The following is a 14,956-nucleotide window of genomic DNA, read 5'->3' as shown; positions in this document are numbered from 1 at the left end:
TGATGAGGCAGGCTTTCATCTAAGTGGTTATGTGAACAGCCAAGTTATTGGAGTGCACAGATATATTTTCCACGAGACTAGATACATTTTTTGGTATGCAATTTCTTGGTAGAGAATAAAGAAGGTGGGTCTATATTTTTCAAGGAAACAGTAACATCTGAAAACAGTTGATTATAACTGACTATTCATAGTGCTGCTAGATGAAGATGAACACAATTTACTGGTTGCAGCAAGACAGTGCAACAGTCCACACAGCGAATAATGTTGGTGCTACATGAGTTTTTGTGGAGAAAGTAATTTTCTGTGGTCTATGGCTGCCTACACTGCCAGATTTGTCTCCCACAAATTTTTCCAGGAAAGTGTTCAGAAATAATTCTCAGACAATTAGTTGACTCAAACTGAACACTTAAGTCGATAAATTCCATATCAAGAGCTGCAACCACTAAAAAAGTGCTGCTATGAAGAATCATATTGATGCCTGTGTAGTTACAAATGGAGGACATTTCAATGATCTGTATTACTATAGATCAGAATAAATATTTATTATTTAACAAGGAAAGAGTCAACATATGCTAACCAACTTTCAGACACTAATCATATTAACACTGACAACACTTTGACATTCTATACACATAAAAGGAAGGATTACATCTTAACTCACGTATATATTATGAAATATATAAATACAAAGTATCAATATATTAAATGGACAAACACAATTCAAATCCAATATTTTTTTCGAACCCAATCTTAATACTTAATCACGAGTAGAAACATCGGTTGATGACAGTGTAAAAAAACACGTCACTGAAAATAGCCATAAAGACAACCAAAAATGTTTTCAAGTAGGTAATTCTAAAAGCATTTTATTATAGATTACTAAAAATTATATTGCTGTGAATATAAAAATAAAGCTGAAGGATTTGTGTTTGTGTTGTAAGGAATAATTTGTAATAAACAACAAAGCATTATCATTATTAATTTTTAGAATAAATATTAAAAGTTAATATTAATGATATTTGTAAGTAATGTGATAAATTACCTTATTTTTTAATGTTTTGTCAAATCTACTCACACTAAATCATATATATATATATATATTATGTTTCTGCTACAAATGCATACTACAAAATAATCATTTTAATAAATAAAGTCTGTTACATATTGTTGAATTCTTTTAACTTATGAAAAATGTGATGTCTAATAATCTAACACTTAGTTACAAACTACTATCCCTAAATTGGTGACAGATCTAATTCAATTACACTACCCTCTTTCTGACAATAAGCTGTTTGACAACCACAACAGACTGATAATCTGAGGAAAACAAAAATGTACATTTTTATTAGCAGAAAGAACAAACACAAAAAAGATTTTTTTTAACATTAGTGTTTTCAACCGATAACTCTACTGCTTGAAATTATAAGATAACATCTGTGAAAAAAATTACTAAGAAATATCTCCAATAATAACATTTATTTTACTTTTTTATTGATAAACTATTTTACAAAATGCTGATAGTCTAATTACAGTCAGAGATTGGTACTGTCCAGATTCAGACTGACCACTTTTGAATAGTGAACCTTAACGACCTTATTTCACTGATTGTATGACAATTCAATTTCTAATGAAAAAAGCTATATATTTATTTGGATAGAATCTTGTTCCTGTAACAATAACAATAGTTTTCATATTAAGAATTATTGAGCGATAATGTAACATACTGGTTAACATATTGGCTGGTTATTATCATATTGGTTGGCATCTTATCCAACCATTAATAGGCCCTCCATTCCACAACCAATAGAATATACGCACAATTTCAATTGCTTCTAAAGGGTTTCAATTAATTTTTAGATTTAACTTGATTCACTTGCCACAATTCAACATCATTTTTTGAATACTTGTGCTGTATAGTTTTCAGTTCCTTCAAAAAATAAATATAAATCATATATTGCATCTTTTAGTGGCAGATAAGAAAGACTTTATAATTATCTTTTGATAATGGTTCATTTTGAATAAACTATTATTAATCACAAGGAAACAGAACTGAGTGCAATGTTATTTCTCACCAACATACATCAATTAGGTCTTTAATATAACCAATGCAGCCATTTACTTGAATGAGAAAAAGAAGAAATTCTACATTTTTATATTTCCTTAAAAATAGCACATACAATGAGACATCAATTATCAAAATGTTGATTTTCTGGATGTCTAGCTATCTGGAGAGCTTATATCCGCACTTTAAAGCTTTGTTTCAACAGGAAATTATTTTTATCTCTTTGTTTTCACTGGGTTTTTTAATTTCTTTTTGCAACTCAATTATCACAAAACGTACTTTGTTAAACTAATTATAAAATTAACTTCTGAAAAGACTGATAGAAACACATTAATTGGTCAAGCATCAACTATGAAATAATTATGTCTGATTTGTATCCAAGGTTAGAGCACCTAAAAGAATGTGACATTACATATCTTTATTTAAAATTATTACATGATCTTGCAGCTCATAAACGAAGATCAACATCAAGTAACATCAACATCAACATCAACAGCAAGTACAGATTACAGATTTTTTAAAATAAGAAATAGTGTTTTTAAAGGTACAATGGAATTTCTATAACTCAAATATTCAAGGGAATAAAGAAAAGATTCGACTTACAGAAAATTTGAGTTAGAGAAACATACATGTTATGAAATTACTACCAGCTGTAAATTTACTCATGTAAAATAAACACCACTATTTAAGAAAATATTGCATTTTTTTCATATGCAGTCTTATTATACCACAGAAATATTATTACATGACATGTTTCAGCATTATAAATACAGTATACAGTACGTACTACTGGTTAGTACGTATGTATGTATTTAGTAAGTTAAACTTAACTTACCTGAAGTGTATTCTATTGCCACAGAAGACAATAAACAAAATGTAGGCTAATAAAAATACACACGAAAATACTGTAATTAATCACATTTTTTTCTTGCTAATAATCAATTTATTGCACAAAACTCGTAAATGAATGAAAAATACAAAAGGCTATACTTATTATGAATAGTAAAAAAATATCATTGTTGTATTGTATATAAAAAACAGTTCAGTTTTAAATTCAAGGATTCTGTTTTTAAAAGTTTTTCAAGCAAAACAAAAATAATATTAAAATTATAAAAAATAAATTAAAAAGTGAAGAATAATTGGCTCTTTCGTAAAAAAAACTGAATTTAATTAAAATAGGATAAAAAGAATGTTGATAGTTGTCTGACATTTCTTCTGATGCAGTGTAATCAACCATTTTTCTATATCTGCCACCGCGGAAAAAACCGATTCTGTTACATCATCTTTTGACTCAACGAATCGTCGAACAGAATTAACGTTATCTGTAACTTCCATTAAAGTTGGAGGCAGTACGCAGGGTAGTTCATCACTGTCGTTATCCGAATCAGTCTCTATGGTGTCATTCTCATTTGCCTTTTCGTTAATCATATTGATTACAATATCTTCATCAGTAGGGTATTTGGCTACCAAATCTTCGTCTATAGAAACATAATCCTGAAAAGTTACATTGCTGCATAGTTGCAAAACATCAGTAACTGATTGCTATTCATTATCATTATCATCAATCACCATTATTGTTGCTTGAACAAAGGTTTTCACTGCTAGTTTGTTCACATTCCGACAAAATTACAGGTTGTTGAGGGTTTTTAAATCCATTTTTTTTAAAACAGTTAAAAATTGTTAGCTCAGTCACATCATTCTTTAACTTCCCATAATCAATTAAGAAGATTAATTTGTGGCTTTTGTTTCTTTTCAACCATCTCTTAACGTTTTTCATTATAATCCTTTTCCTTTTTATTTGCTTAAAATTTTGTATAATGCCCTGATCCACTGGTTGGAGTTTAGAGGTAACATTCGGTGGAACGAAAACGCATTTTATTGATAACAATTCCTGAGGAAACGATTTGGGATTTGACGGGCAGTTGTCAATAAATAGAAAAATCTTTCTATTTTTCGAATGATAATAATGATCCAATTTGAATAACCATTTTTTGAAGATTTCACTAGTAACCCACGCTTTTCTATTGGTTTCGTACCGAATAGGCAAAGATTTATCGTTAGCGTAACAATGTGGTTTTTTTCGATTTACCAATTAAGAGAGGTCTCAACCTTTCTGTCCCCGACATGTTCGCATCTAAAAGAACTGTGACGCGGTCTTTACTTCGATTTCCACCATGGCATTTATGACCTTTAAAAGTTAAGTTTTGTCAGGTAAATATTTGTAAAACAGTCCAGGTTTGTCCACTTTTGTTAAAAGTGTCCGATTCGTTGTATGTGCTCATAATTTCTTTTAGCGTACTGTTTATCCACGTACACTTTCACTGGCACTTTCACCACAAATATTTTAAAAAATTATTCCATGCCTATCTCTAAACTTATTAAGCCAAACTATCTTTGAAAACCGTACGGTTGAACTGTCTCGCAAAGTACTCGGGTTTTTCAAGTAAAATTGGTCCACTGATAGATATATTTTGATCGCGACTGTTTTTAAACCACTCTAAAACCGATTTTTTCAACATCGGGACACTTGACAGACTTTACTTTTTTGATAACGCCTGAGTTACGAAGGCTACGTACGATATTTCAACATTTTTTCACGGTTTTTGTAAATCGTTGTAAGCCTGTTGGGTGGTATACCGAATTCCGATGCGATCACGTTTTTCTTCTTTTTTCCCTCATCTACTTGACGTGTTTTGAAAATTCTATTCGAAATTTAAAAAAAAAAGAACAGAAGAGTGTAAAAACGACAAATTAAATTGAATAAAAACTAACCCTAACTGTATAAAAACTAAACACATAAAATCGTTGTAAGGACAGAATAAGAACACCCTTGTTTTGCAGTAGCAAACAAACCCAAACAGACATATGAAAACTATGCATAAGAGCTAAGACGGTTACAAAAAACACATTGACTGACACTTCTTACGACAAACGTGTTCCGGTGAATACTGACGCGTTATGTATAATATTTCGCTTCCCTCTTTACTGTATGTCGATTCAGCGTTTTTTGTTATCGCATATTACAGGAAATAAATCATGGTTGTTTCATATTTCTGAACTGAAAATAAGATCGGTATTATAGGCTTAATGTTAAACTTAGGTATTTTTTATTTTACTTTTTGTAATAACTAATCAAATCTTTTACTTCGACTTATAGGATTTTTGTTCGAGTTGAAGGAATTATATTTTCGTATAACGTAATGCTATACGGCCGGGAATTTGAATAAATTTAGAGTTATATGTATTCGAATAACAGGAATTTGACAGTATGTTTTGACGACTGACTGTCACTAAGTTTTATTCTTCTAAGCATACTGTAACTGTTTCAAATTTTGTAATTTTTAAGACATGATTTTTTTTTATAACATACATTAACCAACTCAATTTCTCTTTAATACATTTTTTGTATTTTTATTTTTTTTCAGATAATTTTGTAATTAGCAAATTTTTTATTAGCAAATTTCTACTCGCTGGACTTTTTTAATTTTACTGAAACGCATTTATTTTTTTTTATTTTTTCCTTTTATTAAATGTGATACTCATTAAACATTAAAATGCATATCGAATATGCGTAATAAACCTTTTATCATTTGCAATAATCGGATTCATCCTTGTAAAGTTCAATCTGGATAATTGGTGTTCCATTGTATAATAAAATAAAAGTGTTAATAAATACTGTTTTTACCTTCTGAGCAAGTAAAGCACGTACAACCTGATTAGCAATATCATCAAGACATTGTTCATATTGTCTTCTTTGAACTTCACCTTCTTGAGTCAAAACACTATTGTCACGTTCCAATTCACGTAATCTTTCAACAACTTCACCACCTCCCTATTAAAATAATATAAAAATAACTTGAATAAGTCACAAAGTGGTAATCATAAAACACACACACACACACACACACACACACACAACCAATACTTTGGATATGGTTTAAAAATACTAAAAGAGAATAGATATATTTGTAAATAATAATAATAATAATAATAATCCCTTCGTCCGGAACACATCTACGTTCCACGTGCAGGGCGACAACAACTGTCCATACGTATAATACATATAGCTGGCTAACGGGGCTCCGAGTAATTTCCTCGGAAATGTTTTCTTTTTTGACTTGTTTCCATCTTCAGGTCACCATGATAGACTGGATTTTTTCGGCCACCTGCAGATCATGAACTATAATATGAATTGGAAATGGACTTATACTACTTTTAGAGCTGGCGATGTGGCGGCCAGGGTCAATGTTATTGCAGGTGTAACGGAGACCCTTCTGTTGTCCACATGCCCCCTGCGATGGCAAGCATGTAGCGAAGGTGCCCATGTATGTCGGTGCCCATGGGAGCTCTGAAAGCTTCGGTGAGTGGGAGCCTGGAGCCAGTGTAGAGATTGCGCATCCGCTCTATGCCCAGGACATATGTCGGTTCCACTGGAGTATCAGATCGGACCTCCAAGTTTAGTAGTCCTGGAGTGGGGTTGTACCCCGGCGGCTAGCCTTGCTAAAGAAGGGATAATACTTTATGGAACACCTTGAACAAATTAACGTGGCAGAGGGTGCACGTAAACACCCTCGTTTAGAAACAGCCGAATCGCCACAAGTGAAGCGGAAACGTAGTAAGAAGACAGAGAAAATAAGGAAAGATGCTGACAGAATCAGTAGAGACCTGATGAAAGCTTTATTGGCAATAATGCGCCCAAACCAAGACTTTTAGTTATTACGAAGGAGAATGGAAACTTCCAAAAGGTTAGTCCATTCTTAATAGTCAGAGAGATCACTAATTGTGCTGGTGGTCTTGTCAAGGAGATTCGAAAGACTTTTAATGGATTGCACGTCGAAACTGTAAACGATAGTCAAAGCCAAAAAGTTCAGCCTTTGAAGAGGATCGGTGAATTTGCGGTATCTATGCAACCGCATAGTACGCTTAACTTATCGAAAGGAGTTGTTTGCCGAAATCTTCTAAATTGTACAGATGAAGAAATAGTACAGGAAATGTCGAGTCAAGGATTGATTCAATGCGGCAGGCTAACCATGAGACGAAATGGTGAGGTTCTTCCTTCAGCCTCGCATGTGTTGCCTTTTAATAGATCGAATCTTCCTGAAAAAGTACGAAATGGCATTTATCGGTTTGATATACGTACATTCATTTCGCAGCCCATGCGATGTTTTAGGTGTCAACGTTTTGGACACGCTGTGGCCAGATGTGAAACGCTAGAAATCTTTGTGTGTGGAATGAAAACACATGAGGGTGATCCATGCAAAGATCCCCCAGTCTGTATTAACTGCAAAGTGCACCACAACTGCCGATCAAGGAACTGCCCAGTGTATAAATTGGAAACAACCATTCAGGAGGTTAAAACGCTTCAAAAGGTAAGCTATCCTGAAGCGAAGAAAACTGTCAACCTTAGAACACCTCGACCGACAACTACTTATGCAGAAGCAGCTGCTGCCCCTTCGTCATCTAGAGTTAACGTGGAGCAGCTGCTTACTACGATTGATCCAAGTCCTGCTACAATAATAGAGAGAATCATTGATACTAAGATTGAGTCTAGTCAGTGGAGAGAACCATTAAAACTTATGAAGATGCATTCCCAGACTGACATCGTTGACACATGGAATGTACCTGCACAGCGTAAAGAATCAGCAAAACATGCGACCATGACACCACCAACTGATGTAGTACATAAAGATGACGATACATCTGGAAAAGGCAAAAAAAATCTCTCTGTCGACAAGTCACAAGGCAAAGGAGGGTGTGGCACCAGTACAGCAGAAATCTGAGAGCAGTGCAATGGAGGTGCAAGTAATAATAGAGAAAGCACCAGACACAGACGATAATCTCTACCTATAGAACCTCCTAAAGCCCAGAGGACAGCTATGGGGAAGGGCATGTATTTCAGCTGCCCCAAGTATACCATTAGAAATCGAATTGAATTCATTAGCCGCTGAAAATGTACATTTGCGAGTTTTGATTCAATAACAACGATGCTAACTGCACCATCTAAGCTGTCATCACCTGATGTCAGCTGTAGAACATCATTAGTATCAGAAAGGGAGGAAGATGTCATGTCCAAGGCCTCAGACATGTTGTAATCTGAAGTAGAGGCTGTAAGAAGAATGGAAAAAAGGTGCAAGAAAGGATGGCTGAAAGGAAAGCCTAGGTGTTAAACCAAAAAAAGTTTTGTGATATGTTCAAGAATCCAAATTCATTGTGATTAATTTCTGCATTTATTCGTTTTTATAAGCAAGAAAGATGTAGTAGTTCTAGTCTTTAAGAAAATGTGAAAAATTAAAGGATTTTTTTTTTTGAAGTGGGACAGGGCTAATGACCAATGTAGTCGATGCCCCTAAAAACTTCAATAAAAAAATAATATTGAGTAAAACTATAATTTAAAAAAATTAGGTCTTGTAATTTTACATTAGCTTATATATACCCATGCATATCTATAAACTCTCAGTGTAAATAAAATCATTTTAAAGAAAAACGTTTTTTTATAATGCAATAAATAACTCCCTCATAAGAATCAATTACAAAGTCGTAACATAATGCGATTAATTAAACCTTACTACTCTTTTCAGTTAATATTAAAAAAATACAACTATATGGTATAAAATACTAACCGCTGCTTCAAGAGCTCTCAGCTGTTTTTTTAAGGTATCGTTTTCTTGACTTAATTTACTAACAGCAGCTTGAAACTGTTGTATACGATTCTGAAACAGAATATAAAAAAAAAAATAAATAAAATAACTTCAAATTTTTAAAATGTAACTAAAATAATTAATAATTATAAATTATGTTTTAACTAATCAAGTGAAAGAAAAAAGGAAAAACTATATAAGGTGAATTTTGATTTTACTATTGTTATAACAGTAATAGAAAAAAATAGTGTGTATGACTTCAAATAAAACTAAATAAAATTTTTATGAAGAAAATATTCAATGTCTCTGGGCTGATTTATAAACACCATCCTCCATCAGATTACACCAAGGATGAACTGATTCTAGTAGATACTGACAGCTTCAAAATGATTGTATAAGATTTAGAATTACATATACAAAACTGAAAATAGAGAAGATGCGATAAAGGATAAGGAAAAAAGATGGATAGTGAGAGAGAATGTCTACTTTATTCTAGAATGAAATGCAGTGTAAGATAAAACAATTTTACCCAGAGGAAAGCTCAAGCGCTATTACAGGAAGCAGGAGGCAACTGTTTTGCTTATAAATCCCTTAGTGCTCTCTTCTTAGATGAAAGGAGAATATTACTGATCAATGATTTTGGTTTGATCAGATTAAATATAGGTTTTGCAAGAAAATTCATGATGTCAGATTAAATAATTTCTCATTTTTAAAATATAGATCCAAACAAACATACGAGGAGTATATACAAACACAAACATATCCCGAGTTTTTTAACTTCCAGTTAAGCTCCTTTTTAAAATATAATTTTTATTCTTTTGGATTAATATTTTTTATCAGGAACCTTACATAACAGATAAGTAAAAAAAAAATTGGTTAATGATTATTTTTTTCACTGTTAACATTATTTTACATACGATAACAATAAAGAAAGTAATAAACACCATAGATAATATTTTATGTTATGACAATGTATATTTTGTAAATAAATCAAGAATTTATTCCATGATCGATATCTTGAAAACAAAGATTTAAAATAAAATAACAATACTTACAATCACACAAATGCAATAACAATTATGTAAAATAATACCCACTGAATATAAACAATAAGAAAATTTATGTGTACTGATAATATTTTCCTTCATTTTAATATTTAAGGATTTGTACATGAAAATAAGAGTGACATGGTGGGCCTACTGAGCAATATTTTCACTTTCTTTTCTGTAATCCCTGCTATTATTGTTCCCTTTTCTTCTATCTGTTATTTCTTTAGGGAGAAGAGCTAATGAGAGGATGAGGAGGGTCTTATTATATTCCCCTTCAGGATATTAAAAATAAATAAGAATAAGTATAAGAAGGATGAAGGATGAATAATAATAATAATAATAATAATAGTACTAATAACGAGGAAGAAAGTCTATATCAATGTTTGCAGCATTATTATAAATGATAAAACGAGAGAAAACCATACACAGTTCTTATAGGGCTATACCAAAAAAAGAAGAAAGAGATGTCTTTTAAAAGTAACATGCAATGTTCATTAAAACAATGTCTTCTATATTAATAAACTAAATATTAGACATTTACCCAAAAAAGAAAATAGTTATTAGCACTTAGTAATAATGATAAAATATTTATTCATAAATCATGAAATCTTTTTGATTTATAATTTTTTATTCTCATGTACTACATTCCTAAATGTTCTGTATAAAACTTTTAACCTCGGTAAACTTCCTACATGCTACAACCTCATTTACCCGTTCACATACTTTAATCTTTGTCTTTCTTTACAGTTCTTACCCTTGACATTTTATTGTATGAGAGAATTGAACAATTTCAACTGATTTAATGAAAATTTTAATTGTACTTTTGTAACAATTTTAATCACTAATAATAACTAAAAAAAATGTTTAATGCTGTGATTATATGAAATTTAACATGTCAGATTTCAGAAATATTTTACTTAATAGAATATTTATGCCATACCTCAAAATAACCATGTGGAAACAGAAACTATCTTTTTTACTTTAAAGTTGATAATACAGAAAATAAAGGTGGAAAAAAATAATTTTGATGCATATTTGGTTATGACAATCTAGAATTTGCAAACAATTTGCATAGTATGTGGTACAGAAATTAGCAAAATAACTGCATCTATGAAGTGATAAAATCAATAATCTCTCAAATTCAGCCTGATATGGCTGTAATAAGGATGGGTTTCAAGGAACATAACAGAAGAATGACTGTTAAGCTTATAGAATAAAATTAAAAATATTCTCAATTTTACTATGCAACTAGCTTTTAACAGAAATTACTGTGTGACAAAAAATATTATTCATTCAACTAATAATAAAAATACCCCGTTGTATAAGAGAGATATCCGTTAAAATAGTCTGAAGTTTTGAGTAACTTTTTGTTATAAAATATAATTTTATATGAGATAGACTAATTATTAATATTAGATATAAAATCTTTGATGAAAATTAAAAGTATTTCAAATAGAACTGACAAGAAAATTAAATGGAGAAAATCTAATTACTTTTTGTAAACAATTTTAAAATTAGAATTCTCGTTTTACTTTGTTATCGATTCATTGATGACTGGTCAGTTACTGAAGAAGGAGAAGGAGAAATACTAACATTAATTTCAACTGATTTTTAGAGAATATCAAGTAATCAATGTCAGGACCTCTATTTTATTACATTAGCTCAAATGTTATCTCTGATACCGAAGTCATGATGTAAAAAAGTCCATAATTTAGTATTTTTGGTTATTTTTTAAAATCTTATTTTATGAAAATGTTTCTAAAGGATAAATGGAAATAAAAAACTATAGACCAATTAACTTTTGTACACATTAATTTTGTTGGAATACTGACAGATGTTGTTTTCAAAATTCTGTTTATAAACTAGTTGTGTTTAATACTTTTAAAACATATAAAAATGGATAGCAACTTTCAAACAACCTGCATCTTTGTTAACATATCACAGATTTTTCATAATTGTATTTAAATATCACAATTCAAATTTCTAGGCTGAGCTACTTTATTGCTCAATGTTCACAACTTTTGAGTATTTTACTGATAAAAATTGCCCTCATAAGGATTTGGGTGAATTCCTAAAAAAATTATATAAATACTACATACACCCAACAGTTACATACTTTCTTTATGGATAAAGTAATTTAGTTAAAATTATAGGTAGTTTATTATGCAAAGATAAGCAACTCATGAATTAGTAAAACAAATCAATTGAGTAAATTCAGTCTAACTCCTGTAGTGATCCACTGTGATAAGTCAAACGGATGATGTGTTTTAAACAAACATCAGTTGCTACAAACAAACCTCGTGAAACAGCAATGTGTAGTGCTAATTCCCATTTGTAAACATTTAATCTCGTTACTCTCATCTGGTATTGATTTGCTTAAATTAACTAATCACTATATATTACTAGCCCTTGATACACAAATGTCATTTAATTCCTTGTAATATAAAGATTTTACGGAACCAATTTTTTTCTCTGGCTTCTTGGCCAAAGATTGGCTAATATTTACTTTTAACAACTTTAAAAAAAAATGTAAAATTAAGGAGAATAAATGATCAGTTACATTAGTCAAATAAAGAAGCTGAAATAAATTTTATTACAAATACGGCTAAATTCACTGTTTTACTAGGAAGAATAATGACATGTACAAAAAAATAATACACAAAAAATTTAATAAATGTAGCAAAACAACTTTACTTCATAAATAAACCATAGATCACAATTACATATTGTAAAGCAACAAGATAAAAAAATATTTTTGAAAATCATAAATTAAATATTATCACAGCTACATTTCGTTAATTGTCTTCTATCCTCAGAAACAGTAAAAAAATAAAACTAAAACCATCAAACTAAAGAAAGACTAAAACTAGAATAAAGGTTCATTTGGCTCAAAAATATAAGTCTGGATGAAGAATTGACGATTTGCTGGAAAAGTAGAAAATTAGTTAATCAGAAATAAGACGTTTGAAAAATTTACATGAAAAATTGATTAATAAATGCAACATTTACTTATTCAATGATGATTTATAAACTTAATTGTTGAATAATGATGGGGACGTGACATTTAATTGTTGTCCTTTGTTATTTTAAATTTACCGTAATTCTTTTACAATAGAAAACTTTTGTGAAAGTTTTTTATCTTAAGAATACTAAAAGATTATCCTTTCTCTTAAATTTTGTTCATAGTAGTGATATCGTTTGATTATTCATGCTATCTCTATTTTTACCGAGATAAATTTTCATATTCAATCTGTGTAAAAGGTGTTAATTAGGTTGAGGTGAGCAATCAGTTTATTTGAATTATAAACTAAGAAGTGTACACTTTCAATCAGACTTTGCATACACATCCATGTGTGGATAATCTTCTTCCCACAGAGTACATTAATGAGGGGTTCTGGATCTCTCCGTTAATTTTTTTTGAAAACCTGTAATTTTCAAGAAATTTCCATTGTAGGTGAACTCAGGATTAAAATATAGAGTTAAAAAAATTTGAATATAGAAAAATAATCTGCTATGGAAATACATTATTTTTGCATTCAAAACTATTTATAATTGATGGAAGAAGTAAAATAAATAAAGACTACTTTGACATATAGAAAGAATGAGAATTGGAAGATTTCTGAACACAGCCAAAAAGAAAAACATTTGTTGAAGACATAAAAACAAATGGCTGATTGATTTTAAAAAAAATTACATATTCAAATGTGAAGAAATTGTAAAGAAAGAGCAGAAGCTGATAAATTGAAGCATATTGTTAAGAAAATTAAAGGATCTCAATTCTAACGCTGAAGAAAGTAATTAAATTATATAAATATAAACAAACAAGTATATAAACTAGATATATGACCGTACATTTGCATAGCTACAATAAAAATTTAAATAATACGGTACAGAACTATCAATTCTTAAATTTTATACCAACAGGGACACATTTTATCATGAACTGAATCATTAAAAGAAAAAGTGGATGCATGTGGAATATCAAATCAAAAAGTAAATTTAATAAAAAAAAATAAGGCAGAAGAAAAAAAATGATTCAGTTATCTAAAAGTTGCTTATCATTTCTGCCAGAATGCACTGATTTAGTATACAAGAGGAAAGAGAAGGGAATAAGAAATGAAAAAGGGTAGTGTATAGGTTAGGTTAGGTAAGTAGCGAGGAGGTAGGGGTGTAGTCTAGGGCGGCAATTCTTTCCTCCTCCCTTATTTTACCACTACTAGTACCACCAGGCTACAAACAAGGGGCGAGTCTTCTTTTTTTCAGCCCTTTATTTGCCTATTATTCCCTGCATAACAAAGGGGGTGTATAGTATGCTATGAGCCTATAGCTAGTGAAAAAAAAGCTGCTGTTATTAACAGAGTCAGTATATAAGATACAGCCAACACACACACATACACACCACCCCTCTTCATACAGTATAGAGTTTTGTCCACCCACATATGTGACTGCTCTTAAGTTATTTAATTTCTGGCACCCTAACTTTTTAAAGAATGTACCTTTAGGGTCTTTTTCATATTTTAATAAAGTGCAGGATCTTTCAAGAAAAAATCCAATGAAGTCTTCAATAGATAATAAGTGACATAACTTCTTGCATTGGAATTCTTTTTTTCTAAATTATAATCAATAAAAATTCAACGTCTTATGAGTTGCAAACAATTATTTTTACTTTATTTAATATTTACTCAATAAGTTTTTTTTTGCTTTGGTAGCTTAGTTGGTAGCTTAGTTCAATAAATTGATATACTAAAAGGATATTTTTTCTTGATGAATTTATTCCCCACAGAAGCTTGTACATGGAAATATAGAAATGAAATTTTGTAGCATATAAAAAATGCCATGCCTAACTGGGATTCAAACCCGAATGAAAGGCCAAGACACTAACACTTTGCCATGGAGATGGTGAAGTGGTTAATATAATTCCCTGATTTGGGCTTTATGTTTTGTTTACATCAATAAAAATTTCATCTAGTTACCAGCAGAACAAAAAACCTTATGAAGAAACTATATATTAAAAAAAAAAACACTCATTACTATTTGAATTCCTATTATAAATATATAACAATCTAACTTTTTAACATTATTGGAAAGTTTTTGTTCATTTATAGCTGTTAAAAGAGTAAAAAGTAATGGCAATAGATCATAAAAGTTTCTGACGCTGACGTTTTGAATAGCTCATACATCTTTATCCTCCATAATACATTTAAAAT

At 30.5% G+C, this 14,956-nt stretch overlaps 1 protein-coding gene across 1 annotated transcript in view; it reads right to left on the bottom strand.

The window, feature by feature from the left end:
- Window positions 1-14,956, bottom strand: part of LOC142323961 (uncharacterized) — an 884,711-nt gene that overhangs the window by 29,256 nt on the left and 840,499 nt on the right. Inside the window, exons 7-8 of the mRNA XM_075364382.1 lie at window positions 8,683-8,772; window positions 5,748-5,894 (exon numbers count right to left, since the gene is read on the bottom strand). Coding sequence (XP_075220497.1) covers window positions 5,748-5,894; window positions 8,683-8,772 — 237 coding nt within the window. The remainder of the gene's footprint in view (window positions 1-5,747; window positions 5,895-8,682; window positions 8,773-14,956) is intronic.

The sequence above is a fragment of the Lycorma delicatula genome, chromosome 4, assembly GCF_047948215.1.
Source record: "Lycorma delicatula isolate Av1 chromosome 4, ASM4794821v1, whole genome shotgun sequence".
NCBI classification, from domain to species: Eukaryota; Metazoa; Arthropoda; class Insecta; order Hemiptera; family Fulgoridae; genus Lycorma; species Lycorma delicatula.
The sequence above is the reverse complement of the archived record's forward strand: the minus strand, read 5'-3'. Positions and strand labels throughout refer to the sequence as shown.